This window comes from Mizuhopecten yessoensis, unplaced genomic scaffold, assembly GCF_002113885.1.
Source record: "Mizuhopecten yessoensis strain PY_sf001 unplaced genomic scaffold, ASM211388v2 scaffold6361, whole genome shotgun sequence".
NCBI lineage: Eukaryota > Metazoa > Mollusca > Bivalvia > Pectinida > Pectinidae > Mizuhopecten > Mizuhopecten yessoensis.
This window is the reverse complement of record NW_018406511.1, coordinates 942394-969519: the sequence shown is the minus strand read 5'-3', so window position 1 is coordinate 969519 and position 27126 is coordinate 942394. Positions and strand designations below refer to the sequence as shown.

At 37.1% G+C, this 27126-nt stretch overlaps 1 protein-coding gene across 2 annotated transcripts in view; it reads left to right on the top strand.

Moving 5' to 3' along the window:
* The window catches only part of LOC110452015 (phosphatidate phosphatase LPIN1-like), a 37484-nt gene that overhangs the window by 830 nt on the left and 9528 nt on the right, over nt 1-27126 (top strand). The window contains exons 1-15 of one of the 2 annotated variants that reach the window (XM_021500273.1): nt 2265-2329; nt 4764-5012; nt 6044-6142; nt 7290-7777; nt 9493-9695; nt 11432-11594; nt 13716-13727; nt 16311-16613; nt 16871-16940; nt 18112-18309; nt 18900-18994; nt 21544-21673; nt 24533-24681; nt 25626-25865; nt 26811-26922. In XM_021500273.1, the coding sequence (XP_021355948.1) occupies nt 4821-5012; nt 6044-6142; nt 7290-7777; nt 9493-9695; nt 11432-11594; nt 13716-13727; nt 16311-16613; nt 16871-16940; nt 18112-18309; nt 18900-18994; nt 21544-21673; nt 24533-24681; nt 25626-25865; nt 26811-26922 (2454 nt within the window). In that variant the 5' untranslated portion in view covers nt 2265-2329; nt 4764-4820. Of the gene's footprint in view, nt 1-2264; nt 2330-4763; nt 5013-6043; nt 6143-7289; nt 7778-9492; nt 9696-11431; nt 11595-13715; nt 13728-16310; nt 16614-16870; nt 16941-18111; nt 18310-18899; nt 18995-21543; nt 21674-24532; nt 24682-25625; nt 25866-26810; nt 26923-27126 lie in introns of those variants that run through there. The other variant, XM_021500272.1, reaches the window with a different exon arrangement.

The following is a 27126-nucleotide window of genomic DNA, read 5'->3' as shown; positions in this document are numbered from 1 at the left end:
AAAAACCTCCCCCCCCCCCCCACACCTCACTTACATTCTCTAGATCTGTGTGATGTTATCAATGTTATAGATAAACTGAAAGTTTCATCCGTATATTCTGCCTGCAGTTTGACTGACTGTAAGCCATGTTTTACCAATATAGTTTGATGTGTATCTGCAGTAGGATTTTTATCCAGTCTGATGATATATTGACAGAAAGACCGTTTAACCTGTTTATTATGTCTGCTGTATTTCTGTCTTACTCTGACTGTTGGACCGTTTTACTTGTTTATTATATCTGCTGTATTTCTGTCTTACTCTGACCGTTGGACCGTTTTACTTGTTTATTATATCTCCCCCATTTCTGTCTTACTCTGACTGTTGGACTGTTTTACTTGTTTATTATATCTGCTGTATTTCTGTCTAACTCTAGCTCTGACTGTTGGACAGTGCCTTTTACCTGTTTATTGTGTCTGCAGTATTTTTGTCTAACTCTGACTGTTGGACCGTTTTACTTGTTTATTATATCTCCCCCATTTCTGTCTTACTCTGACTGTTGGACCGTTTTACTTGTTTATTATATCAGCTGTATGTCTGTCTTACTCTGACTGTTGGACCGCTTTACCAGTTTATTATATCTGCTGTATTTCTGTCTAACTCTAGCTCTGACTGTTGGACAGTGCCTTTTACCTGTTTATTGTGTCTGCTGTATTTTTGTCTAACTCTGACTGTTGGACCGTTTTACCTGTTTATTGTGTCTGCTATATTTCTGTCTAACTCGAGCTCTGACTGTTGGACAGTGCCTTTTACCTGTTTATTGTGTCTGCTGTATTTCTGTCAAATTCTGACTGCATATGGTATAGTTTTATTTTCAGTAATGATTTATCAAAGCCACAGTCGTATCGAAAAAAAGTTTCAAATGCACAGCTTCAGTTTTTGGCAGTGGTACACTACAGGGATCCTTAAGTCTGCACCTTATTAAACATTTCCTTATTAGAAATGATTCTCAAAATAGTTTTGGGTCAGATCATAAGATCAAGGTTCTAGTTAAACAGAGTTGAAAAGAACATACAATAGTACACTGATGTAGTGGGACGCCCCATTACCTGTGATAGCAGCTGTTACCATCATGTTTATCTGTCGCAGCATGCTTCATGGATGGTGTATAAGTTTCAACCAGTTCTGTTTGTAATTTAACACATTGGGAAAACAAGGACTTGATAGTTTGTTGGAATTATTTATTGTTCATAAGACCTACAATGTAATACTAATTGTTTGCCTAAGCCTGGCAAGCCCAGAATAAAAAACTCCATTTGAATTATCTTACTGAAATTAGGATACTTTTGTTGTTGTTGTTGTTGTTGTAGTAATAATGGTGGAAATTTAGTCAATTCTCTGCTTCGACCATAACATTTGAAGATGTTTACATCTGACAGTTTAGATGATCAGTATGAAAGTGTGTAGCATAACAAAACAGTTTTAACAGATTTATTTAATCCAGTTAAAAAAACAGTGAGAAAAAAATATCATATAAAATGAAAAAAAATTCTACCTGCCTACTCAAATTTAAATTTTCAGTCAGAGATATAAACAATGAGGTACTTTTGAGGTACCCTAGTATAGTGGCACAGTTAAGGAAAAGTATAACTCAGCCAGATGTATACCCAAAAAGTACCTAAATTTAAACTGTGCCCCAAATGTACCTATATTGAGTATGTTATACCCTTCCTATTTTGTCTGACGTTTCTTGGCTACCAAAAAATTACCTAAGGTATATACCCTGACAAAGTGTAAGGCATACCCTATGTACCCCAAAAAGTGTACCTCGAGCTCAAATTAGATGCCTCTTTTTCCCCTGGGTTGCCAACACGTATTAGCGTATATCAGTGTCCTGACAACTTTAAAATATCCTGGGAATTTGAACCAAAATTCAGAACAACAGTTCAATGTAAAGTAAATTAAAATATTTTTATGGAGTGACATAACTTGTTGTGAATCTGTTTTACTATAAAATCGTGAGTCCTTTCAGAAAAAGGAGTGTTCAGGGCTGTATCATTCCACAGCATTCTTGTATACCGTGCCAAGTGACACAGTCTGGGCAATTCATCTCATGCACTGGTTATAGGAAACACAGATCAGGGCTCACCAGACAGAGTAATGCATATACTGTTTTGGTTGTTTTGTTGTTTGAAAGACATGTTTGGAATTGGGCCAGGTGACCTGTGTAAGGTATTGTGATTAAGTAGTAAACAAACCACAGTCTGCTGTACATGTGTTACTAGTGGCCGCATTCCAGCAGACCTCAGACAGGTATACTAGTGTACCACGAAGTTGTGGAGTGTGTATACCGGTACGTGTTACTATCAGGCTGTGAATACAGCACTATCGTACATGTGTATATTGATAAGTTATTAATATTATTTTAAAATGACAACTTTAGTGGGGTTTTAGTATTGTGCTACATGTTTTGTAATCAGAAAGTTATATAAATTTGTCAAAAACATGAAAAGTATTGAAATGTAAATAATGACAGATATATATAGACATTATACAATGTATTTACCGAGTCATAATCATCTCACAGCTGTGAGTCACATGTTCAAGTTGTTACAGCAGTGTATTGGCCTGGACCTGTTTTATAAACTTTTTAAGTTTACAACTTTACATCATAAATTTAAGGCTTTCGCCTTAAATACCAAGTAGGACTTTTTGGGAACTCCAACTTCTGTGGTTAATTAGAAAGTTCTAATTAAAATGTAAATAGGTGGTCACTGTTAGTGGTACCTGTTTCTGATGAATTTGTAAGCAAGTTTATATTTCACAATACTGGTATACAAGTATACATATATATATACATATAGGGTCATGTTTGTTAATTTTGTGCTTAAAGAACTTTATAATGAAAATGAAAATCAGTGTTAAACTATTATGAAACTTTTATGAAAATTTGATTATATTGATTTGAAAAATTTGAACATAATTTGTGAAATTTTCATTATTTCAGACATGAATATAAATCACTTGGCGTAAATGTTTCCCTATGGATTGGAAATTATTAGGACAGTGGACAAAGGGATTTTTGTGTTAAAATTTATATTTAACGACTCACATTTTACTTACATCTTCTTGATCATTGCTAGGATTATACTCACGTAGGGTCGTTGATTTGTGATACTGACTTGATCTTACTATTTTAAGAAACATCAGGTCATGGATAAGATAAAGGAAACCAGTTTACTGTAATATCCTAAAATAATTACTGTGGGTAAAAGTATATATAGGCAGTTATTTTTTAACTTTTCCCAAAAAATTTAACTATGTAAATTGAGAAGAAATTTGGTTTCAAGTTTACCACTAAGTATTTTAAAGTCTCTGGGAGGATCAGCGGTTGAACCTGGTATAGGTAGGGTTACCCTTGTAATACATTTTTTGCCTGTCATTATACATAAGTCTGCTGTGGTTGGAAGTTCAGTGTAGATTATAAATGATATGAAATATTATATTCAATTATATAGTGCGTGGTACGGGACATTGTATCGTAGATATAGAAACAGCACTTTCAAATGGAGCTAAAAATAAAAACTTAGGTTTGTGAATGAATGCATATCTAGGTCACCTTATGAATGGAAGTTGGATACCAGTCAAATATATATATGTAAACAGTTTTTATGATGGAAACTCGGTCATTCATAAAGATACCATATACCGGTTTTTATGATGGAAACTCGGTCATTCCTAAAGATACCATATACCAGTATTTATGATGGAAACTCGGTCATTCCTAAAGATACCATATACCGTTACATGTCTAAACAACATACGCTTACGCAAAAATTATACGTGTACACTACTTACAGAATATCATGAATGTCAAAAAGTCAGTTATAAAATAACATTTTGTCAGTCATAGTAAAGATATCACAGTGCAATCATACACTAGCTCACCTTGCTCTTATCATAATGTTTTTGAAATACATTGAAACCTGTCTGATTTTCATACCCTGAGAATTTTGACATCCTGCAGGAGTGTTGGTTTCCATTTAGCTAATTAAGTTTGAAATACAATGTATTACAACATAATTACTCTTTACAAACACCACCTTTAGAAAGTAGGATTTTACCATGTAATAAAAAAAAGCTATTTTAGTATTTGTGTCTTTTGTACCATACCAAAGCTCAATCTAGTATTATCTAGTGCAAATAAAAGTAGGTAAGACTATAAGATATGATAAAGTTTCTTGTATATATGGCTTTAATACATCAAGGACTGATCATCACAAAAATGAGTACTGAAAACTGTGCCAATGGGATAAGCAAGAAAAGGGTAGCTCGAACATCCATGATCCATGGGCGGATTGGTCGAGTGGTTAACACTCCGACCTTCCAAGCAAGTGGCCGGGGTTCGATCCCCGAAGTCGCCGTACGCATGGAATATTAGAGAAAGAGTTTTTCTCCTGCCCACACAACTCCAACAACCCAGGTGGAGTATAAAGTGGTCTGGGGTGGGTGTTGCGGTATCTGTGCTGTATCATTCAAGTGAGGTGTGAGGTGGCACTATAAATGATACCGTTGGAAGCACGGTCCCACTACAAACAGAACACAATACATCTCCAGCACACACACAGGCATACACTCATAGGGAGATATTAGCCAGGTGGCATAGGACTAGTAGTTAGGGCCTGATAAGGCAGCTCCTGCGAATTCCTCAATATTGTATCGATTAATATATATGCTAATTGTATTGACTGTATAAAATTGATTTGATTTGTGTTTTGTCTTTCCAGGAAACTAAACCACATTGATACTCTAAATAGCGGTACATGATGGCTCAGTAGAAAAGCATGAGCAACTATTTCGGGTACGTAGGAAAGTTATTCTCAAACGTGAAAGGGTTCTACAATGAAATAAATGCAGCAACCCTGACTGGAGCGATCGACTCTATCATTATAGAACAGGAAGATGGAACCTACCGATCTTCACCATTCCACGTGCGGTTCGGCAAGTTGGGAGTGCTTCGTTCGAAGGAGAAAGTGGTATGTTTAAGGAGTGCATGCGAGCTTATGATAGCCCTCATCCTAAGGCCAAACAAAAAATATAGTCTGTTTAGGGTGTTGCATGGGCAAAAAAACAAGGGTAGGTAGGTCAGATTTTTTTTGTTTTGTTTTTTGTTTTGTATATTTTTATGTACCTTTTGGTCATGTGATTATGACCCTACTATTGTATGTAAAACTAAGAATTACATCAACAAGGTTCATTTGGAGGGAAATTGTGCTCCATATGATGACATTTAGCGCCAACAAGGAGCTGGAAGCCATTTTGAAAGGCAAGGAACCTTCTAAAATTCGAAAATCAGCGTTTTTGTTTTTGTTTTTTTTTCATCATAAAGTTTTGGGTCGGGGGGTAAAAAGCTAGGGTTGGTCGGGGACCCTAAACAGACATCTTTTTTTTTGTTGGCCTAAGTATGCTATGCTATTACTTATGTAAGTCATAGCTTGGTATATATGGTAACATGTTGTTCAGTGAAACCCATCAAACCTGGAAATTCAGACATTTTGGCTTGTCTCTTGCTTGGAGTCACAATTGGCAGTTTTCTCTGTGGAACAATGTGAAAAATGATATGCTAATGAATTAATTTTTGAAAATGATTGTAATAAAATCTCTTTTTTTTCCGTTATTTTAATTCTTTTTTGTTCTAAACAAGATAGTTTTCATAAGATGTCTCGGTCAGGTAAATCTTATGTCGTAGACAGTAATTGTGTACCATGTTGTATGTCGTAGACAGTAATTGTGTACCATGTTGTATGTCGTAGACAGTAATTGTGTACCATGTTGTATGTCGTAGACAGTAATTGTGTACCATGTTGTATGTCGTAGACAGTAATTGTGTACCATGTTGTATGTCGTAGACAGTAATTGTGTACCATGTTGTATGTCGTAGACAGTAATTGTGTACCATGTTGTATGTCGTAGACAGTAATTGTGTACCATGTTGTATGTCGTAGACAGTAATTGTGTACCATGTTGTATGTCGTAGACAGTAATTGTGTACCATGTTGAATTTCAGGTTGACATATCAATCAATGGGAAGGCAGTGGACCTTCACATGAAGCTGGGCGATTCTGGTGAGGCCTTCTTTGTCACTGAAGTCGAGGAACCTGGAGAGGTAGGACAACTCTCATCAATGTGCTAAGTTACATAAATATTGAAAATATGTTTTTCTTGCAGCATTTTTCTAACAAATTCTATACCGAGATTTATTGGAATTTTACCTCTAAATCTCAGTCTTGCATGAGCATCAAATCAGTCTTTTATTGCCTCACTGAGATGGGGGGATGGGTTAACATGTAAGCACTGAGCCTATTGGAATGGTAGCACCTATACAGCATGGCCAAGTACAAAGGTAAAAGGAAATGATTTCAACTTTTACAAGTATTTTCTCACTAAATTGGGATTCAAGCATAAGAACGAAGACTGTTTTGAGCAAAAGAATGGTTTGATGAATACAGAGCTACAGGTTCTGGAATTGCTTTTAAAGGAATCAAAATCGGGGGTACAATGTGTTAATACAACTGAACTGATGCCTTTCTAGGAAAATTGTTATGATCTGTTTCTCCGAGAGTTCTACAACCGTAACTCAAGCTGACTGAATGTTCACTGAATGTAGGCGAAATGTAGCAGTTAACTTGTTTACCCTTCATCCTCAGTATCAGAGCAAACTGATCAATGTTCATGATTAGAGAGAATATTTACAAAACAGTAACAGTACTTTTATCATGAACTTAACAATGAACTAACAGACATTGTTTTTAAGTGAAAGGGCTGAAAAGTTTATGTTTTACATAATGTTGTGATTGGTACAGAGTGGCAAACTCGGTACTTACAGGTAATGAGTTGCATAACACATTAAAAAAGTTCTAGAATTAAAAAAGTTCTCTCCCTTGTACAATGCACAATAATGCCATTTTGAGTGATGGAATCAGCTATGGACTAACAGAGATTATCCAAGTAAAAGTGCCAGAAATTTAATGGTTTACAGTATCTTATTCCGTCTTTGCGTATTGCAGAGTTTTCTTCTCTTGGGAGCAGGTATTGATTGTCACGTCATTGGTTTGTGTGAGAAAATTACGTTGTTTTCTCAAAAATTGATGACGTTACTCTCACAAACAAGTGACGTAACAATCAATACCTGCTCACAAGAGAAGATAACTCTGCAATACGCAAAGACGGAATAACTAGTATCAAACTGCATATATATTGACAAGGATAAATATAACACAGGAGAAATACTGATAACGTCAATGTTTCCCCAGGATGTTCCAGCTTACCTGGCCACCTCTCCCATACCATCACATGAGGATCTCATGGAGCAAGGTGTCAAGGAAATGAAACAGAAGTACTTTGATCAGGACGATGTCCTTCCATCCAAGGGCAGTGAGGTCAGAATTCAGATGGAAGACCCAGAAGGTCAGCAAAATGGCCTCAAAGAGAGTCACAGCAAACGCAGGAAGAAAAGACGCATAACAAAAAAGAGACAGATACCTTCTGGGAACTTGGAAACTGATAAAAAGCCTGCTGACGAGGATGATATTCCAATGTTTGATATCGATGACGTATCATCGGATGAAGAATTAGCCAATCTGCCACCCATGCCTCCACTGGGCACCATGGGCAAGTCGGTGAGTCTGCCAATCATGGAAGAGACCAGCCTTCAGCGGACCAGTGACTGGGCTAGCACCCAATACAACACCTACAGCTACCCCCATCCCTTCAGTGACACAGACATCTCCCCCATGAACAGGTACTATATACATTTGGCAAATTAGACGCTTTCTCTGTGTTAGCTACCATTTGAAATATTAGCCTTAGGCAGCTAGCCCTAACTCGTGTTCAGCGGTTGTTGGATGTATATTACGACTAAGTGTAAATTCAAGAAAAAATATTTCTTCATTATTTACTTCTTTTTGTTTGGGAAGAACTACCAGGTCATTAATCAGGTACTTTAGGTTAATTAAGAATGTTAATTGTCAAAAGTCATAGACTGATGCTGTTTTGCATGTCTATTAGCAAAAACTAGTTTTTTGAATTGATAAAATGAAGTTGAAATTACTTCGTTTTATGAACTTCATATATCTTTTCATCTGAACAGAGAAAAAATTCCTATATTGATCATGAGGCAAGTTTAGTGTGCTCTTTAGACACATCCATTTTGTGGTGCTGTGAGATGAACTAACATCATAGGACTAAAGTCTCTGCGAACAGTTCTGATACATGTATTATTTAAAATCTAAAGATTTTATTAATTTTTTGATTGACTGACAAGGTTTATGCCTTGAAAAGTTATGGTTAAGGCCAAAAAATAATAAAAGTCTGTTTAGGGTTGTATGGGCAAAAAAACAAGGGTATATAGGTAGGTCGATTTTATTTTTTTTTGTGTATATTTTTGTGTACCAGGTGGTCATGTGATTATGACCCTACTATTGTATGTAAAACAAAGAATTATATAAACAAGGTTCATTTGGAGGCAAATTGTGCTCCATATGCTGACATTTAGCGCCAACACAAGAGCTAGAAGCTATTTTGAAAGGCAAGAAACCTTCTAAAATTCGAAAATCAGTGTGGTTTTTTTTATTGTTTTTTTTTCATCAAAAAGTTTTGGGTCAGGGGTCTGTCGGGAACCCTAAACAGACATAATGTTTTTTTGGCTGAACAGATTTGTTGATTTATTTTGAGACATCTCTGTGAAAGTATTGTCTCCCTTTGTAAGTTCTTTGTTACCCATAAAAGGAATAGATATGGGCGACACAATGTGGACATATGTTGATCTAAATAATTCAGATAAGATCTATGGATCGTAATTGTTCTGTGACCTCTAGATCTCAAAACACTAAAAAAGTCATAATTCACATGTTTTCTATCAGTACTGTGTGTGTTTGTGTGCATCTCATTTATCACGTGTATTTGTGTGCTTTGATCTCCATAAAATTAATATCTGGTTAAATGGCCAAGATATTGTATAAGTGGATTTTATTTATTTGGTATTTTTTCAATAATAATGTATGTAAATCAGGCAAAATATATATACACATGAATGTAATAATTTAATATTGATATAATAAATAATTTTGACACATTATCAAATAATAAAAGTTTCCATAAACAAATTAAATAATTGGTTGAACCCATTAACCACAATCATAGTTTTTAATTAAACAGCACAAGTATCACTACTAGGACCACAACATTTTGGTGATGAAAGGGATTAGTTAATTAGTTAACTACATCCAGGGCGAATATGTTAAGATATATAAGTAAATAAAGCTATTCACAAAAAATGTGAACTATTTCCTTAGGAGCTGGAAAGTATTACAGGTAATACCAGGTGTGATAATGCGTTTATCAGTTCACCTGATATTAGAAATTATTGATAGATTGTGTGGATAAATTTAATTTACCATAATTGTTGTGCAGGTGATTATTTTGAAATTTGAAAAAATACCATTTCTTCTGTTCTAGTCCTGCCAGTACGCGTCCTCCCTCCCCAAAAAGTGACACTGAGGTCCAACTGCGTCACCAGGGCGAGGTCAATGAGCTTCTTCTGTCTGAGGAGGACAACACATTGTGGGAATGGGGCGACCTGCCAAGAAAAAGCGTTGACGAGACCATTGTAGGGCTGGGTGACCCCCAGACCCCGGGACATCTCGGTCCAGAACACCAGGGTAACATTATGATCTTCTCTCATAGTGCAATTGTCAAAGTTGAACACAACTTTTTCAGGAGAAAGAGCTATGGCGGGTTGCTATGCCTATTTCCCCAAAGCTACGATCCGCTAGTGCGTGCATCCAACCGTATACTGTTATGACGCATATTTGTATACAGGTAGCTCTTTCGGAATCCCATGTATAAGAATAGATTAATGTAAACAGCCGAATTTAAGGCCATGGCTAATAAATACATGCGTTTCACGATAAAGAGTCGATTAATAGCTTATTTCGTGTTATGCTGTATGAAACACAAGATCGTACAATCATTACCAACAAGTTTGAAAGGATTTAATTTTCATTACTGTTGCCTACATCATGCCGCTACCTGTTTTCTTAAAAAGCACACATCTTGATTTTGTTCTTCCTGCACCTTGGAATAGTAAAATTACATACATTTTTCGAATTGTGCCGCAGTCTTCCTGCAATTAAAACAAATGAGACTGTTTTGGACGATGAATTTTCCCGCATGTTCATTTTTTTTGCTTTGCCCTTTTTTATTTTTGTCGTTTTCATAAATGCCGACTCTAGGAAATATGGGCAGTTTTCCGCCATAGCTCTTTGTACATTTCCCTGACAATATTAATAAATATATGATTAATAAATCAGTCAATATAACAATTAATTACAATAAGTCTTTTTTTATCAATGAAGGATTAATGCTCATATTCACGGGCAAGGAGGCTCATTTGCAAATTGAAATGGTCTACATATGGTCTCCGGGCTATAGGAGGCACGGTAGTCTAGTGGTAGGACGCCGGGCTATAGGAGGCACGGTAGTCTAGTGGTAGGACGCCGGGCTTGTGTCCAAAGGGTTGTTGGTTCGAGTCACAGCATGGCATGGAGTTGTATCTTTGTAGAGTTGTACTTTACTTTGCTCGTTTCAGTCTACTCAGCTGTAAATGAGTATGTACGTAGTTGGGCAGTGCTAGAATTGTTGAATGCTAGCTGTTAGCACCGAAATGGCAGCACCAGCTGTATGCTCCCCAGGTAGTTGAGAAAGATATTGGCTGGTTGCAAAGGCCCACGGATGATAATTTGTGAACCACTTTGAAACGACCTACGCATTAGGTTGTGATCAAGGGGTTTATTAGAACCTCAAATTATTGATTTTATAGTCCACAGTCCACAGAATAAATTGAAAATTAAGGAGGTTTAGGATAGAGCTGTTCCAGGTAAGACACAATTCCTATACAACATTCCTATAGGAGGTCTGTATCCTGAAACGGACATGTTCATACTACCCTGTATAAAAAGGTCATGGAAACAGTTTTAATACCTAATAATGGCAGTGTGACAACATAGCAGGGAGGTACATGTAACAAGGAAAGTTCTATTTGTCACCGATTATTTTCTCATATAACTCAGCGACAACACTTGGGAGAAAATACATCCATAGGTCCGTTAGATTTATGGAACTTCTATTTTGACCCCAAGAATGTACTCAGACAGAACTACCATGTATCCTAACTACATCCAGAGCTATGTATAAGACTTAGGCTAGACTGAGACTACTTCATGTGCAATCAAAGAAATTTTTCATCTGCAGCAATGAAAGGGGATGGTATATTTTTTGGCACCCACTATGAGCATAAAAAGTGAGGAAAAAGAGGAGTTAAGTTTATCAGCAGGCATGATTCTATCACCAGTAAAATATGTGTAGAGTAACATATTCTTTTATGACTTGTCTATAGGTACCTCACGAAGAAGCACTACAGAGACCTCAGGAGGGTTGTTTAAATTCATGAGGAAGACAAAGGCTGTGCGACACAAACCAGAGGAGGAGGGAATCTACCTAGACGACCTTAAGTTAGAGGAGATGGATCCAGAGATTGCCAAACTCTACTTCCCTAAACGGTAAATTTTATACCATGTGGCTTATAACAACCCCTAAACGGTAAATGTTATACCACATGGCTTATAACAACCCCTAAATGGTAAATGTTATACCATGTGGCTTATAACAACCCTAAACGGTAAATGTTATACCAGGTGGCTTATAACAACTCCTAAACGGTAAATGTTATACCATGTGGCTTATAACAACCCCTAAACGGTAAATGTTATACCACAGGGCTTATAACAACCCCTAAATGGTAAATGTTATACCGCATGGCTTATAACAACCCCTAAACGGTAAATGTTATACCATGTGGCTTATAACAACTCCTAAACGGTAAATTGTATACCATGTGGCTTATAACAACCCCTAAATGGTAAATGTTATACCACATGGCTTATAACAACCCCTAAATGGTAAATGTTATACCATGTGGCTTATAACAACCCCTAAACGGTAAATGTTATATCAGGTGGCTTATAACAACCCCTAAACGGTAAATGTTATACCACATGGCTTATAACAACCCCTAAACGGTAAATGTTATACCATGTGGCTTATAACAACCCCTAAACAGTAAATGTTATACCACGTGGCTTATAACAACCCCTAAACAGTAAATGTTATACCACATGGCTTATAACAACAGCATCTGATAAATAGACATGTCTGTGCAAGTTACCAGCCAGAGTAAGTCTGTGCACGAGAATTAGTTCACAAGTCCAAACTCAGGAACATGTACATACTTCAGAATATGTCTGTATACCTGAAATTAACCCTACCTTAAGAACAGTATTCCAGAATCAGTCCTACTTCAGACTGTACCGTACAATAAGCTAACACCTTATATGACATTACCATTACAAACATTGCTGTACTTACAAAGTAGCTTAGTGCTTGTCTGCTTCAACTGAACCAATGCTTATTAACCACTTGATATGGAGTCCACTTAATATACATGTTAGAATCCATATAATAACATATTTTCATTTGTCAGTTATATGATGCATGTAATTAAATTTGTTTTATGTCATGTGATTGAATCCTGTTACCTGGTATTGTAGTAGACAATATAGTATTACATTTAAATAATTACCAGACGCAGGCCAAAATATCACCAATGATTTAGTCTTGTAATGGCCGTGAGGGTCCAATCTCACATATAGACCTGGGTTAACTTAGACACTTAATGGCCCTGAGGGTCCAATCTCACATCTAGACCTGGGTTAACTTAGACACTTAATGTGGCCGTGAGAGCCCAATCTCACATCTAGACCTGGGTTAACTTAGACACTTAATGTGTCCGTGAGTGTCCAATCTCACATATAGACCTGGGTTAACTTAGACACTTAATGTGGCCGTGAGAGTCCAATCTCACATCTAGACCTGGTGTAACTTAGACACTTAATGGTCCTGAGGGTCCAATCTCACATCTAGTCCTGGTGTAACTTAGACACTTAATGGCCGTGAGGGTCCAATCTCACATCTAGACCTGGTGTAACTCAGACACTTAATGGCCCTGAGGGTCCAATCTCACATCTAGACCTGGGGTAACTTAGACACTTAATGGCCCTGAGGGTCCAATCTCACATCTAGTCCTGGTGAAACTCAAACACACCTAATGGCCCTGAGGGTCCAATCTCACATCTAGACCTGGGTTAACTTAGACACTTAATTGCCCTAAGGGTCCAATCTCACATCTAGACCTGGTGTAACTCAGACACTTAATGGCCCTGAGGGTCCAATCTCACATCTAGACCTGGTGTAATTTAGACACTTCACAAAGGAGGAGTTTTCTCCACTAAGTTTGTCCATGTCATGTGAGGAAGGTATATATATGTAAGATGAAAAATAAGATTTTGAAAAGTTTTATATAACATCAATGAACGGTACACATTACCAAAGTGGTTTATTTTCCCAGAAAACATTTCTGTTAGTGTCATATTTCACTTAATATCACATTGCTTATGTAACCATTTCTAATGATATTAGGGGGACTTTACTTACAACTCCTTTTCATGTAAATTTAAGATTTTTTTAATTAAGACAAAAAGGGACCAGTGTTAACTGCTTGGAGTGCTTGTAATAATATACCTGAAGGATATACGTATAACGCTTTCTGTTTTCTTGCTCTGCAGATTGTCAAAGCAGTAAGTAAGCTAATTCCAAAAGATCCTGTTTCGTTTAATTAACCAAATAATATTTGTTTTCATTGCTTGAATTTCTTTGTCAAGCATGGTTAAGTTTATACAATTCCAGTGTGTGTGTGTTGATATATAACAAAGTTTATACAATTCCAGTGTGTGTGTGCTGATATTTAACAAAGTTAATACAATTCCAGTGTGTGTGTGTGTTGATATATAACAAAGTTAATACAATTCCAGTTTGTGTGTGTTGATATATAACAAAGTTTATACAATTCCAGTGTGTGTGTGTTGATATATAACACAGTTAATACAATTCCAGTTTGTGTGTGTTGTTATTTACAAAGTTAATACAATGCCAGTTTGTGTGTGTTGATATTTACAAAGTTAATACAATGCCAGTTTGTGTGTGTTGATATTTACTAAGTTAATACAATTCCAGTTTGAGTGTGTTGATATTTACAAAGTTAATACAATTCCAGTTTGTGTGTGTTGATATTATAACAAACAGTTTGTGCGTGTTGATATTATACAAACAGTTTGTGTGTGTTGATATTATACAAACAGTTTGTGTGTGTTGATATTATAACACCAAAATCACAGAAAACTGTTATAACTGATAATATCCTGTAATGTTTCAGTAAAAAATTGTTGGTACTTAGCATTAAAAACATGTGTCAAAAGTAACTAACATGTTCACACACTAAACCTTGGGAATATTGTCCCTCTAACCATATTTCTCTTTATATGGGTCCCCCTTTTCCTTTCCAAATCTCTGTGTTACGCCAACATTTCTCCTGACAAACGATTGCAGGGTTTTTGTACAGGACCATAAACAGAGAAATTTGATTATATTTCTTTATCTTAAAAATAAGATTGACTTCACATGTTTTACTTTCAAGATTTTGTTACTGCATGTTTTGTTACTTCATGTTTAGAAATGATTTTATGTAGCACATCAACTTTTTTTAGGTCACCTGAGATTTAGCTCAAGTGACCTATTGCTATCAGTCTTCGTCCGTCGTCGTGCGTCGTTCGTTAACATTTTACATTTTACATTAACTTAAGCTGAAATACTGGCAGAGGGATTTCATGAATATTTCATGGGAAGATTACTGACATCTCCCTGACCAAGTGTTGTTATTTTTCGGGTCGATCAGAAATCTTGAAGAACTATTTCAAACTTATAATTAAAGTCAAGTTCTACTGGGCTGATTAAACTGAAACTTACTGGGAATGATCGTCTCATGGTCCTGACAAAGTGCTGTTATTTTTCAGGTCGATCAGAAATATAATTTGGCTGCCACGGCCGCTTTTTTGAAAATAACCATTTCAAACTTAAAAACAAGTTCTATCAGGCCAATTGAACTGAAACTCGGTCTAGGAATGATCAGCTCATGGTCCTGACAAACTTAAATTAACGTTATACTTAACTATTTTTACTCAAATTGGTACATATTTCAACAACAAAAATAAATACTGTAGGACTCAGGTGACCATTAAGGCCCATGGGCCTCTTGTTTTAATCAATATGAAATTTGTGTCTGTAAGATAATGTCATGTATTTTTTATTGATATATAATTGCTCTAAAAGCTTCTTATTTGCATCTGGAACAAATATTTACGTTAAAATCTAATTTAACCTCATCCTTGCACTTTGTGAGGCGATGAATATATTTCAAAGTTGTTATCGTTGAAAAATGGAATTGTTTCCCTCATTTATGACATGAGTATTATTTTCAAATTTCAGTAGTTTGATAGTTGATTTTATATCCAACCCTGCAGGCATGTAATGCGTTTTGTTTACCGACATTTTCATTCTGTGCGTGACTTGACATCTACTTTAGTTTACGGCAGTGTTCCTCCCCATGTTAGCTCATACCTATCAACTCTCACAACCTGAGCACGAGTCACAATCTCGGCTATTCCTTTCCTTATGCCCATGAAATCACAGCCGTGGTATTATAATCTCATGCTTTTATGAAGCTGCATGTTTCTTCAAAGTTATCACTGTCCAGTCACACTGTGTAACAACACTTAAAGACGTGTGTAAGTCCACTAACATGTTAACCCTTTCACCACTGTAGACCATCATGGACTCATCCAGATCAATGCATGGTAGAGTCTACTAAAGTTACATAGGGGTGAAAGGGTTAATGAAGTCAAAGGATTTCGACTTTTCGTGCTTGAAGGAGAATCAAAATGTTAAGTTTGATACAGATTGAACGTTTTATTTTCTTCATGTAACAAATTATGGCTTAACCAGTAATCGATGAAAAACGGGGTGAAAAATATCAGAATAATTTTAAAACCAACATATCACATCATCAAAATCTTATTTTCTAGAAGGCAAATCTCTTTTAAAACGAAAATCTCACAATCGCTGTTTAGTCAGGGTTGAACGGTATGTTGAATGTTTGTAGGATGTAAACCTTGAACATGAAATTTAACCCAGTATCTGATACAATTAATGTAACAGTCTCACTCTTGGAAAAAGTGAATGGTTAATCCATCAATGTTTCAGTATCGATAAAGCCTTGATCACCTACAAGCAATGATCATATTTTAATTGTACAATTTTTATTTCAGTTTCCACCAGTCTCCGTTTATGTCAATCAAGGACAAGGAAGAGGATACAGAGTCTGGGAGGGGAGCATCACTTCCTGTTTCACCCAATTCTGTTGAGGGTGCTATAGGAGGTCCGTCTGTCAGCTTTCTGCAGTCAGAAGTCAAACATTTAGGGAACTTCTCCATGTCGTTATGTGGTGGGCTATCCGAGTCCGAAGGTGTCACTTTGGAGAAGTTCATGCAGAGCGTTGTAACATTTGATGACCTCTGTGAAAACTACAATATGATTTCTAATCCGGAGTTAGTGATTCGTATTGGTGAAAAGTAGGTTGCTGTGTTTTTCTTTTTTTCTTTTTTTCTTTCAAAAGTGTAATTTGTTTTTGATTTATGAAATGAAAGCGAATTAAGTGACAGAATATCTTGGTGGTTTTTTGGAATATCTACAGGTCGCTTGTTTCAGTATTCAATTAATTTGTTTATCATACTTTTTTAATTATCTTTCCTGATAGCAGAGAAAACTTTGTATGACTTTGGTGTATTTCAATGACCATTTTAAGACGTTATACTTATTTTTATTATAGGTATTATAACTGGCAGACAGCAGCTCCAATTATTTTGTCTCAAGTTGTATTTAACAAGGACTTGCCTGAGGTATGTGTTTACATCAGTGGACCTACATCAATTATACCTGTAATGTAGCTACATCAATTATACCTGTAATGTAGCTACATCAATTATACCTGTAATGTAGCTACATCAATTATACCTGTAATGTAGCTACATCAATTATACCTGTAATGTAGCTACATCAATTATACCTGTAATGTAGCTACATCAATTATACCTGTAATGTAGCTACATCAATTATACCTGTAATGTAGCTACATCAATTATACCTGTAATGTAGCTACATCAATTATACCTGTAATGTAGCTACATCAATTATACCTGTAATGTAGCTACATCAATTATACCTGTAATGTAGCTACATCAATTATACCTGTAATGTAGCTACATCAATTATACCTGTAATGTAGCTACATCAATTATACCTGTAATGTAGCTACATCAATTATACCTGTAATGTAGCTACATCAATTATACCTGTAATGTAGCTACATCAATTATACCTGTAATGTAGCTACATCAATTATACCTGTAATGTAGCTACATCAATTATACCTGTAATGTAGCTACATCAATTATACCTGTAATGTAGCTACATCAATTATACCTGTAATGTAGCTACATCAATTATACCTGTAATGTAGCTACATCAATTATACCTGTAATGTAGCTACATCAATTATACCTGTAATGTAGCTACATCAATTATACCTGTAATGTAGCTACATCAATTATACCTGTAATGTAGCTACATAAATTATACCTGTAATGTAGCTACATCAATTATACCTGTAATGTAGCTATATCAATTATACCTGTAATGTAGCTACATAAATTATACCTGTAATGTAGCTACATCAATTATACCTGTAGTGTAGTTACATCAATTACACCTGTATTGTAGCTACATCAATTATACCTTTAATGTAGCTTTCAACACCAATGTACATGATACAACCTTTTTAGTTCTGTTTTGTCAAATCATAAGATTTCAAGATTTTTTATCAGTCTATAGTAGACTGCTCCAATTGAAAAGATCTAAAAAGTTGAATTGTTGTATAAATAAAAATGGTTGGAAATATTTTGTGAATATATAATACAAATGAAACATTGTGAGAGTTGTCCACTGCAGATTATAGAGGGAAAACCAGCGTGGTGCGTAAATATATTTGGTACCCTTGTACTTTCTTTTCAGATAACAGTCGACAAACTCTCCTCAGAATACATGCCAAAAAAGAAAGATAAGAAACAGGGAAGTCGCGTCTCGTCCTGGTTCTCCTGGCGTCGCACTAGTACCACCCCTGAGACTGGCGTATCAAAACTAGAAGCATCTGGAAGTACCCTGGAAAATCTGAAAACAATGTCGGATTCAGATCTAGTCATGAACAAAACAGTGAGTCAACATAGTTACAAGTTACAAGTAGAAAAGTCCAATAATTCCATCCTTGGTATACACATGTTCTCTTACCCATGACATTGGAACATGTCTTGACAAAAGTGAAGGATCTTTTGACAAAAATCCATATTAGACAGTGTTTGTATATTACGTACAAAATGCAATGTGAAATATAAAACCAACCGCAAATTAAGAGAATAAATGTTTTATATTCCATTATAATTTACGTTTTTACATATATTTGCTGCGATCACTTGATTGACCCACGAAATCGCAAAATATCATCCTTGTGGAAATAGTCTGCTAGTAAATTAGTTAATTTATCACAAACCTGTTGAATCTTGTTATAGTAATACAAGCAATATTCAGACCATGAAATACAACGTGCTTTCTGATTCGTTACAAAAACAAAAGTATGTGGTCTTGCATATTTTTATAGTACATGAATACAAACAAAATGAACATGTCACGACCATGATTCTGTCATCGGTTGGTTAACTTTCTAATTAATCATATGCCAGTTGATTCCCTACACAGCGAAGAAGGGAAGCAGTAGGAACCATTACACCATTGCTTCTCTGTTACAGCAGACGGATGTATCTGTCTCAACGAGTCCCCACACCAGTCCCCCGCCCAGTCTCACCAGCAGTCCCAGGAAGGAACGACGTATCACTGAGGACAGGTGACTACAGCTAGCATTTTGAACTTAATATCTTGTCAGATTTTGAAAAATGCCTGCCAATTTTAATGTGATCTTCGAGGCAAAGGTCACTGTTGGTATTCGTGATGTTCTGAGTAATCAACTTTGTCGACTTAATTGACTACAGAATTCATGATTGATATTAGTCAGAATAACTGTGTATATATTACTAGAGATACTAACAAGAGTTCAGCAGCAGAACCGAAGTCACCCAATATTTATTTCCATGTGCTCTATTGGCATTGCTTGTGGCCACTTAGTACTTTACATTACTGACCCGGTGTTTGTACTATACATTACTGACCCGGTGTTTGTACTATACATTACTGACCCGGTGTTTGTACTATACATTACTGACCCGGTGTTTGTACTATACATTACTGACCCGGTGTTTGTACTATACATTACTGACCCGGTGTTTGTACTATACATTACTGACCCGGTGTTTGTACTATACATTACTGACCCGGTGTTTGTACTATACATTACTGACCCGGTGTTTGTACTATACATTACTGACCCGGTGTTTGTACTATACATTACTGACCCGGTGTTTGTACTATACATTACTGACCCGGTGTTTGTACTATACATTACTGACCCGGTGTTTGTACTATACATTACTGACCCGGTGTTTGTACTATACATTACTGACCCGGTGTTTGTACTATACATTACTGACCCGGTGTTTGTACTATACATTACTGACCCGGTGTTTGTACTATACATTACTGACCCGGTGTTTGTACTATACATTACTGACCCGGTGTTTGTACTATACATTACTGACCCGGTGTTTGTACTATACATTACTGACCCGGTGTTTGTACTATACATTACTGACCCGGTGTTTGTACTATACATTACTGACCCGGTGTTTGTACTATACATTACTGACCCGGTGTTTGTACTATACATTACTGACCCGGTGTTTGTACTATACATTACTGACCCGGTGTTTGTACTATACATTACTGACCCGGTGTTTGTACTATACATTACTGACCCGGTGTTTGTACTATACATTACTGACCCGGTGTTTGTACTATACATTACTGACCCGGTGTTTGTACTATACATTACTGACCCGGTGTTTGTACTATACATTACTGACCCGGTGTTTGTACTATACATTACTGACCCGGTGTTTGTACTATACATTACTGACCCGGTGTTTGTACTATACATTACTGACCCGGTGTTTGTACTATACATTACTGACCCGGTGTTTGTACTATACATTACTGACCTGGTGTTTGTACTATACATTACTGACCCGGTGTTTGTACTATACATTACTGACCTGGTGTTTGTACTATACATTACTGACCCCGGTGTTTGTATTATACATTACTGACCTGGTGTTTGTACTATACATTACTGACCTGGTGTTTGTACTATACATTACTGACCCCGGTGTTTGTATTATACATTACTGACCCGGTGTTTGTACTATACATTGTTGACCCGGTGTTTGTACTATACATTACTGACCCAGTGTATGTACTATACATTACTGACCGGGTGTTTGTACTATACATTACTGACCCGGTATTTGTACTATACATAACTGACCTGGTATTTGTACTATACATTACTGACCCGGTGTTTGTACTATACATTACTGACCCAGTGTTTGTACTATACATTACTGACCCGGTGTTTGTACTATACATTACTGACCCGGTGTTTGTACTTTACATTACCGACGCGGTATTTGTACTATACATTACTGACCCGGTGTTTGTACTATACTGACCTGGTGTTTGTACTATACATTACTGACCCGGTGTTTGTACTTTACATTACTGACACGGTATTTGTACTATGCATTACTGACCCGGTGTTTGTACTATACTGACCTGGTGTTTGTACTATACATTACTGACCTGGTGTTTGTACTATACATTACTGACCCGGTGTTTGTACTATACTGACCTGGTGTTTGTACTATACATTACTGACACGGTATTTGTACTATGCATTACTGACCCGGTGTTTGTACTATACATTACTTACCCGGTGTTTGTACTATACATTACTGACCCGGCGTTTGTACTATACATTACTGACCCGGTGTTTGTACTTTACATTACTGACGCGGTATTTGTACTATACATTACTGACCCGGTGTTTGAAGAAAGGTGTCAAGAGTGGTTATGTAGTATCGTTTATTCTATGTTTTTGCTTAAGATGCATTTCTTTAAAACAATTAGTAATGATAAGTTAGCTATGGTGTATCCAGTGATCAATCATAAATATTTTAATGATTCCCAAAACAAGTTGCCATCATTTTCATGAAAGTATATGTTACCCTCTCAGTGTATTTTCTGTATCATGCATCAAATACTGGATGCAGCCTACCTTTCATGGTCCATTGACTTTGTCAGCATCTCCATCAACATTAAAGTTTTTGCGTTTAAGTTAGTTTCTCTGATATACACGTTTGTGCATTGATGGTCAAAGTGGGGCATAGGCGAGACATATCAATCCAAATGGCCTGTGGTTACCTAGTAATGTTTGTATTGTAGTGTGAAAGCTGATGATGAACACACGTCGAGTGAAGCTGACACCGACTCTGACCGAGTCTCGCTGAGACTTCAAAAGCAACTTGCTCATGACATGTACAAAAAGACACTCCGGTTGTCATCAGAGCAAATAGTAAGCTATATTCCTGTTGTTACAGGACATATTTATATTGTAAGTGCTATATTAATGATCAGAGTTCTTTTAAATTATTTCAAAGGATCACAAACGTAACCTTGCATATGAAATTGTTTAGATAGAAGTATTTGATTGTAATGGGTTTTTTTAGTGTGTACATTTTGGATAATGTTACCTCAGGAAGTATACACTGGGGAGAGGGGTTGCATTTTCTGACCACAACCCATCAGTTTCTCCCCTCAGACCAACAAACGTTAATCATTTCTGAGTCGATCCACTACCCACATGTTATCTGAGTCAATCCACTATCCTCATGTTATCTGAGTCAATCCCCTTCCCACATGTTATTTGAATCGGTCCACTACCCACATTTATCTAAGTCGATCCACTACCAACATGTTATCTGAGTAAATCCACTATCCACATGCCCCCTGAGTCAATCCACTACCCACATGCTATCTGAGTCGATCCCCTATCCCCATGTTTTCTTGAGTCGATCCACTACACACATGTTATCTGAGTAAATCCACTACCCAAATTTTATCTGAGTCGATCAACTACCCACATGTTACCTGAGTCAATCCACTATCCAAATGTTATCTGAGTCGATACACTACCCACATGTTATCTGAGTCAATCCACTTCCCACATGTTATATGAGTCGATCCACTACCCACATGTTATCTGAGTCGATCCACTACCCACATGTTATTTGAATCGATCCACTACCCACATTTATCTGAGTCGATCCACTACCCACATGTTATCTGAGTCGATCCCCTCCCCACATTTTTTCTGAGCCGATCCACTCCCCACATGTTCTCTGCGTCGATCAACTACCCACATGTTAACTGAGTCGATCCACTCCCTACATGTTATCTGAGTAAATCCACTATCCACATTTTATCTTGAGTCGATCCATTACCCACATGTTATCGGAGTCAATCCACTTCCCACACGTTATCTGAGTCGATGCACTAACCACATGTTATCTGGGTCGATCCCCTCCCCACATGTTATCTGATTCGATCCACTACCCACTTGTTATCTGAGTCGACCCACTACCTACATGTTATCTGAGTCAATCCACTTCCCACATGTTATCCGAGTCAATCCACTTCCAACATGTTATATGAGTCGATCCACTCCCTACATGTTATCTGAGTCGACCCACTACCCACATGTTAACTGAGTCCATCCCCTTCCCCCATGTTATATGAGTCGATCCACTCCCTACATGTTATCTGAGTCCATCCACTATCCACATGGTAGCTTAGTTGATCCACTACCCACATGCTATCTGAGTCGATCCATTACCCACATGTTATCTTAGTCGATCCCCTACCTACATTTTATCTGAGTCGATCCGCTTCCCACATGTTATCCGAGTCAATCCACTTCCCACACGTTATCTGAGTCGATACACTACCCACATGTTAACTGAGTCCATCCCCTTCCCCCATTTTATCTGAGTCGACCCACTACCCACATTTTATTTGAATCGATCCCCTCCCCACATGTTACCTGATTCAACCCACTACCCACATGTCATCTGAGACGATCCACTATCCCCAGCTTATCTGAGTCGATCAACTTCCCACATGTTATCTGAGGCCATCCACTACCCACATGCTATCTGAGTCGATCCACTCCCCACATGTTTCCTGAGTCGATCCCCTCCCCACATGTTATCTTAGTCGATCCCCTACCCCCATGTTATCGGAGTCCATCCCCTACCCTCATGTTATCTGAGTCCATCCACTCCCCACATTTTACCTGAGTCAATCCACTCCCCACATGTTTCCTGAGTCGATCCACTATCCTCATGTTATCTTGAGTCGATCCCCTATCCCCATGTTTTCTTGAGTCGATCCATTACCCACATGTTATCTGAGTGGATTCACTATCCACATGTTTTCTTGAGTCGATCCATTACCCACATGTTATCGGAGTCCATCCCCTACCCTCATGTTATCTGAGTCAATCCCCTACCCACATTTTATCGGAGTCGATCCCCTATCCACATGTTATTTGAATAGATCCACTACCTATATGTTATCTGAGTCGTTCCACTATCCACATGTTTTCTTGAGTCGATCCATTACCCACATGTTCTCTGCGTCGATCAACTACCCCCATGTTATTTGAATCGATCCACTACCCCCATGTTATTTGAATCGGTCCACTACCCACATTTTATCGGAGTCGATCCCCTACCCACATTTTATCGGAGTCGATCCCCTATCCCCATGTTTTCTTGAGTCGATCCATTACCCACATGTTATCGGAGTCAATCCACTTCCCACACGTTATCTGAGTCGATGCACTAACCACATGTTATCTGGGTCGATCCCCTCCCCACATGTTACCTGAGTCAATCCACTCCCCACATTTATCTGAGGCGATCCACTACCCACTTGTTATCTGAGTCGATACACTACCCACATGTTACCTGAGTCAATCCACTTCCCACACGTTATCTGAGTCGATCACCTACCCACATGTTATCCGAGTCAATCCACTTCCCACCTGTTATCTGAGTCAATCCACTACCCACATGTAATCTGAGTCGATCCACTACCCACATGTTATCTGAGTCGATCCACTTCCCACATGTTATCTGTTTTGGATGCTCCCTTATATATTCGTATCGGACATAAACCTGCTAAATGATCAAGAAATTTAAATATGATATTCTCCAGAACCAACAACTACTTCAGTACTGTAAACAAACCAATATTAGTTTATGTAAAGTTTGTTGAATTAAGCTTGATTTAATATCAGTGATATATTTACATTCATGATCACTGTTCAGCTTACCTTGAAAATAAAGCATTATTGTTTCTGTTTTGACAGAAAAGTTTGAATCTGAGAGAAGGAGCAAATGAAGTGACGTTCTCTGTGACAACCCAGTACCAGGGCACGACAAAGTGTACATCACATATCTTCCTCTGGCGTTACGACGACAAAGTCATCATCTCCGACATTGATGGTACCATCACAAAGTAAGGATTTTTCTGACTCTTTTGCCCATTAATTATCACCAAGAGTTTCAGGAAAGAAATATTTTTTTATATTTCCTATTTCACAAAAACACTTCAGTTATAGAGATTTTATCTCAGGACCTCGTGATTATAAACAGTCCGGTTATAGAGATTTATCTCAGGCCCTCGTGATTATAAACAGTACAGTTATAGAGATTTTATCTCGGGTCCTCGTGATTATAAACAGTCCAGCTATAGAGATTTTATCTCAGGACTTCGTGATTATAAACAGTCCACTTATAGAGATTTATCTCAGGCCCTCGTGATTATAAACAGTCGAGTTATAGAGATTTTATCTCAGGGCCTCGTGATTATAAACAGTCGAGTTATAGAGATTTTATCTCGGGACCTTGTGAATATAAACAGTCCAGTTATAGAGATTTATCTCGGGAGCTTGTGATTATAACCAGTCCAGTTATAGAGATTTTATCTCAGGACCTCATGATTATAAACAGTCCAGTTATAGAGATTTTATCTCGGGGCCTCGTGATTATAAACAGTCCAGTTATAGAGATTTTATCTCAGGACCTCATGATTATAAAGCAGAAAGCTTGTCCACTGTGCTTACAGTCATGTTAATACTTACCTGCAGCTTAACTGGAAATAATTTTTAAAAAGTTGAAACTCTATCAAAAGGCCAAAAATCTATTATCGTTGAATATTAAAAGATAAAAGAGGAAATTTCCGAGGTAACATGATTTTTAACTGGAACTCAATACCTGTATGTAGTGGAAAGTGGTGGGATTCTACTCTTTAATCCTTATCTATATCCAGTCAAGCGTGTTAGATATGTCGACAGACTGGAAAATATATTTGAATTAAATCCAGTAAACTGACTATTATTTTATTTGTATGTATTATACAGCTGTTAATATAAGCTTATGTGATGCCTGTTCTGTTGCTAGGTCTGATGTACTGGGACAGATCCTGCCCATCATCGGTAAGGACTGGTCCCAGTCGGGGGTCGCCAAGCTCTACACAAACATTCAGTCCAATGGTTACAAGTTCCTGTATTTGTCTGCCCGTGCCATTGGGCAGTCTAAGATCACCAAGGACCTGCTGAAGAGCATCAAACAAGACTACCACGTGCTGCCAGAAGGTCCCCTGTTATTGTCTCCTACCTCGCTCGTCAGTGCTTTCCATAGGTACAGAAACAGCAGTCATGTAGAGGGGTAACCCTACTGTATTTTGAGATTAGCGGCAGTATATCTTGATTATGTTGTTGCATATTGAGATTTACTGGCAACGTGGAGCGGAGTCAGTATAGTCATGATTTGTGACAGTATAATCACGATAAACCACCGCAAATAAAAAATATGATAGGGTTATCCCCATTTCAATTCATATCGGCTAAACTAACCAAAACACACTCCCTGCCATAGATTGGTTACGTCAGTAAAGTTCGAAGTGAGGCAGAATTACATTGACATTTTGTGGTAATTGTTGGTGACATAAATAATCGTGACCTGTTGGGATTAGTCAGGGTCATTGACATCATCAACAATAGCCATTCTGTACATATGTAATTAGTTTGATTGACCAATCAAATGCTGTGATATATCTCGGATGAGTTAGAAGACACCTTTTATGACTGAATCGATTTGTTGTGACTTTAGAGAAACGGATAATAAACTTTATGACGCACCATATGAGAACAGTTTGTTTGATACATTGTACTATTGATATATTATAATCATTTACATTCATTTCATTCTTGATTATATAATACAGGAACTTTTCATTCTTGATTACATAATACAGGAACATTTCATTCTTGATTATATAATACAGGAACATTTCATTTGCTATTGATTCTCTTTGCCTCTTTTAACTTCTTAGTTTTAAGTTTGATGTGGGGGTTTTTTATGAATGTCTGTATTTAAGGTGTTTTTAGGCCCAAAGTGACTGAAATTCTTTATAAGCCCATTAACACATTTACCCCAGAAATTTCATAATGAACTATACCAACCTTTGAATTGGAAGAGTTCAAATGTGTCTTCAGGGGTGAATGAGGTAAACAGTAAAAATATACAGAACAAGTCTACATGATGATGTATTTCTGTCAAGTAAAGTAACATAATTGTGTTTAGGGAAGTGATAGAAAAAAGGCCCGAGGATTTCAAGATTGCCTGTCTCATGGATATAGCAGAGCTGTTTCCCAATAAAAAGCCTTTCTACGCTGGATTTGGTAACAAAATCAATGTAAGTATTTGGCGTCTGTAATCTCAATAGCCAGTCAACATACAGTAAAGATCTCAATATGATTCATTGTGTCTTCACACTCGGACAAAACAGGGCCAGCTTATGCCTAAAATCTAAAATATAAGATGAACTTACCCGTACACTCAAAAACTGATGTAAATTAATGATACTTGGCAGAAAGCAAAACATTGAAGGGAGATAACT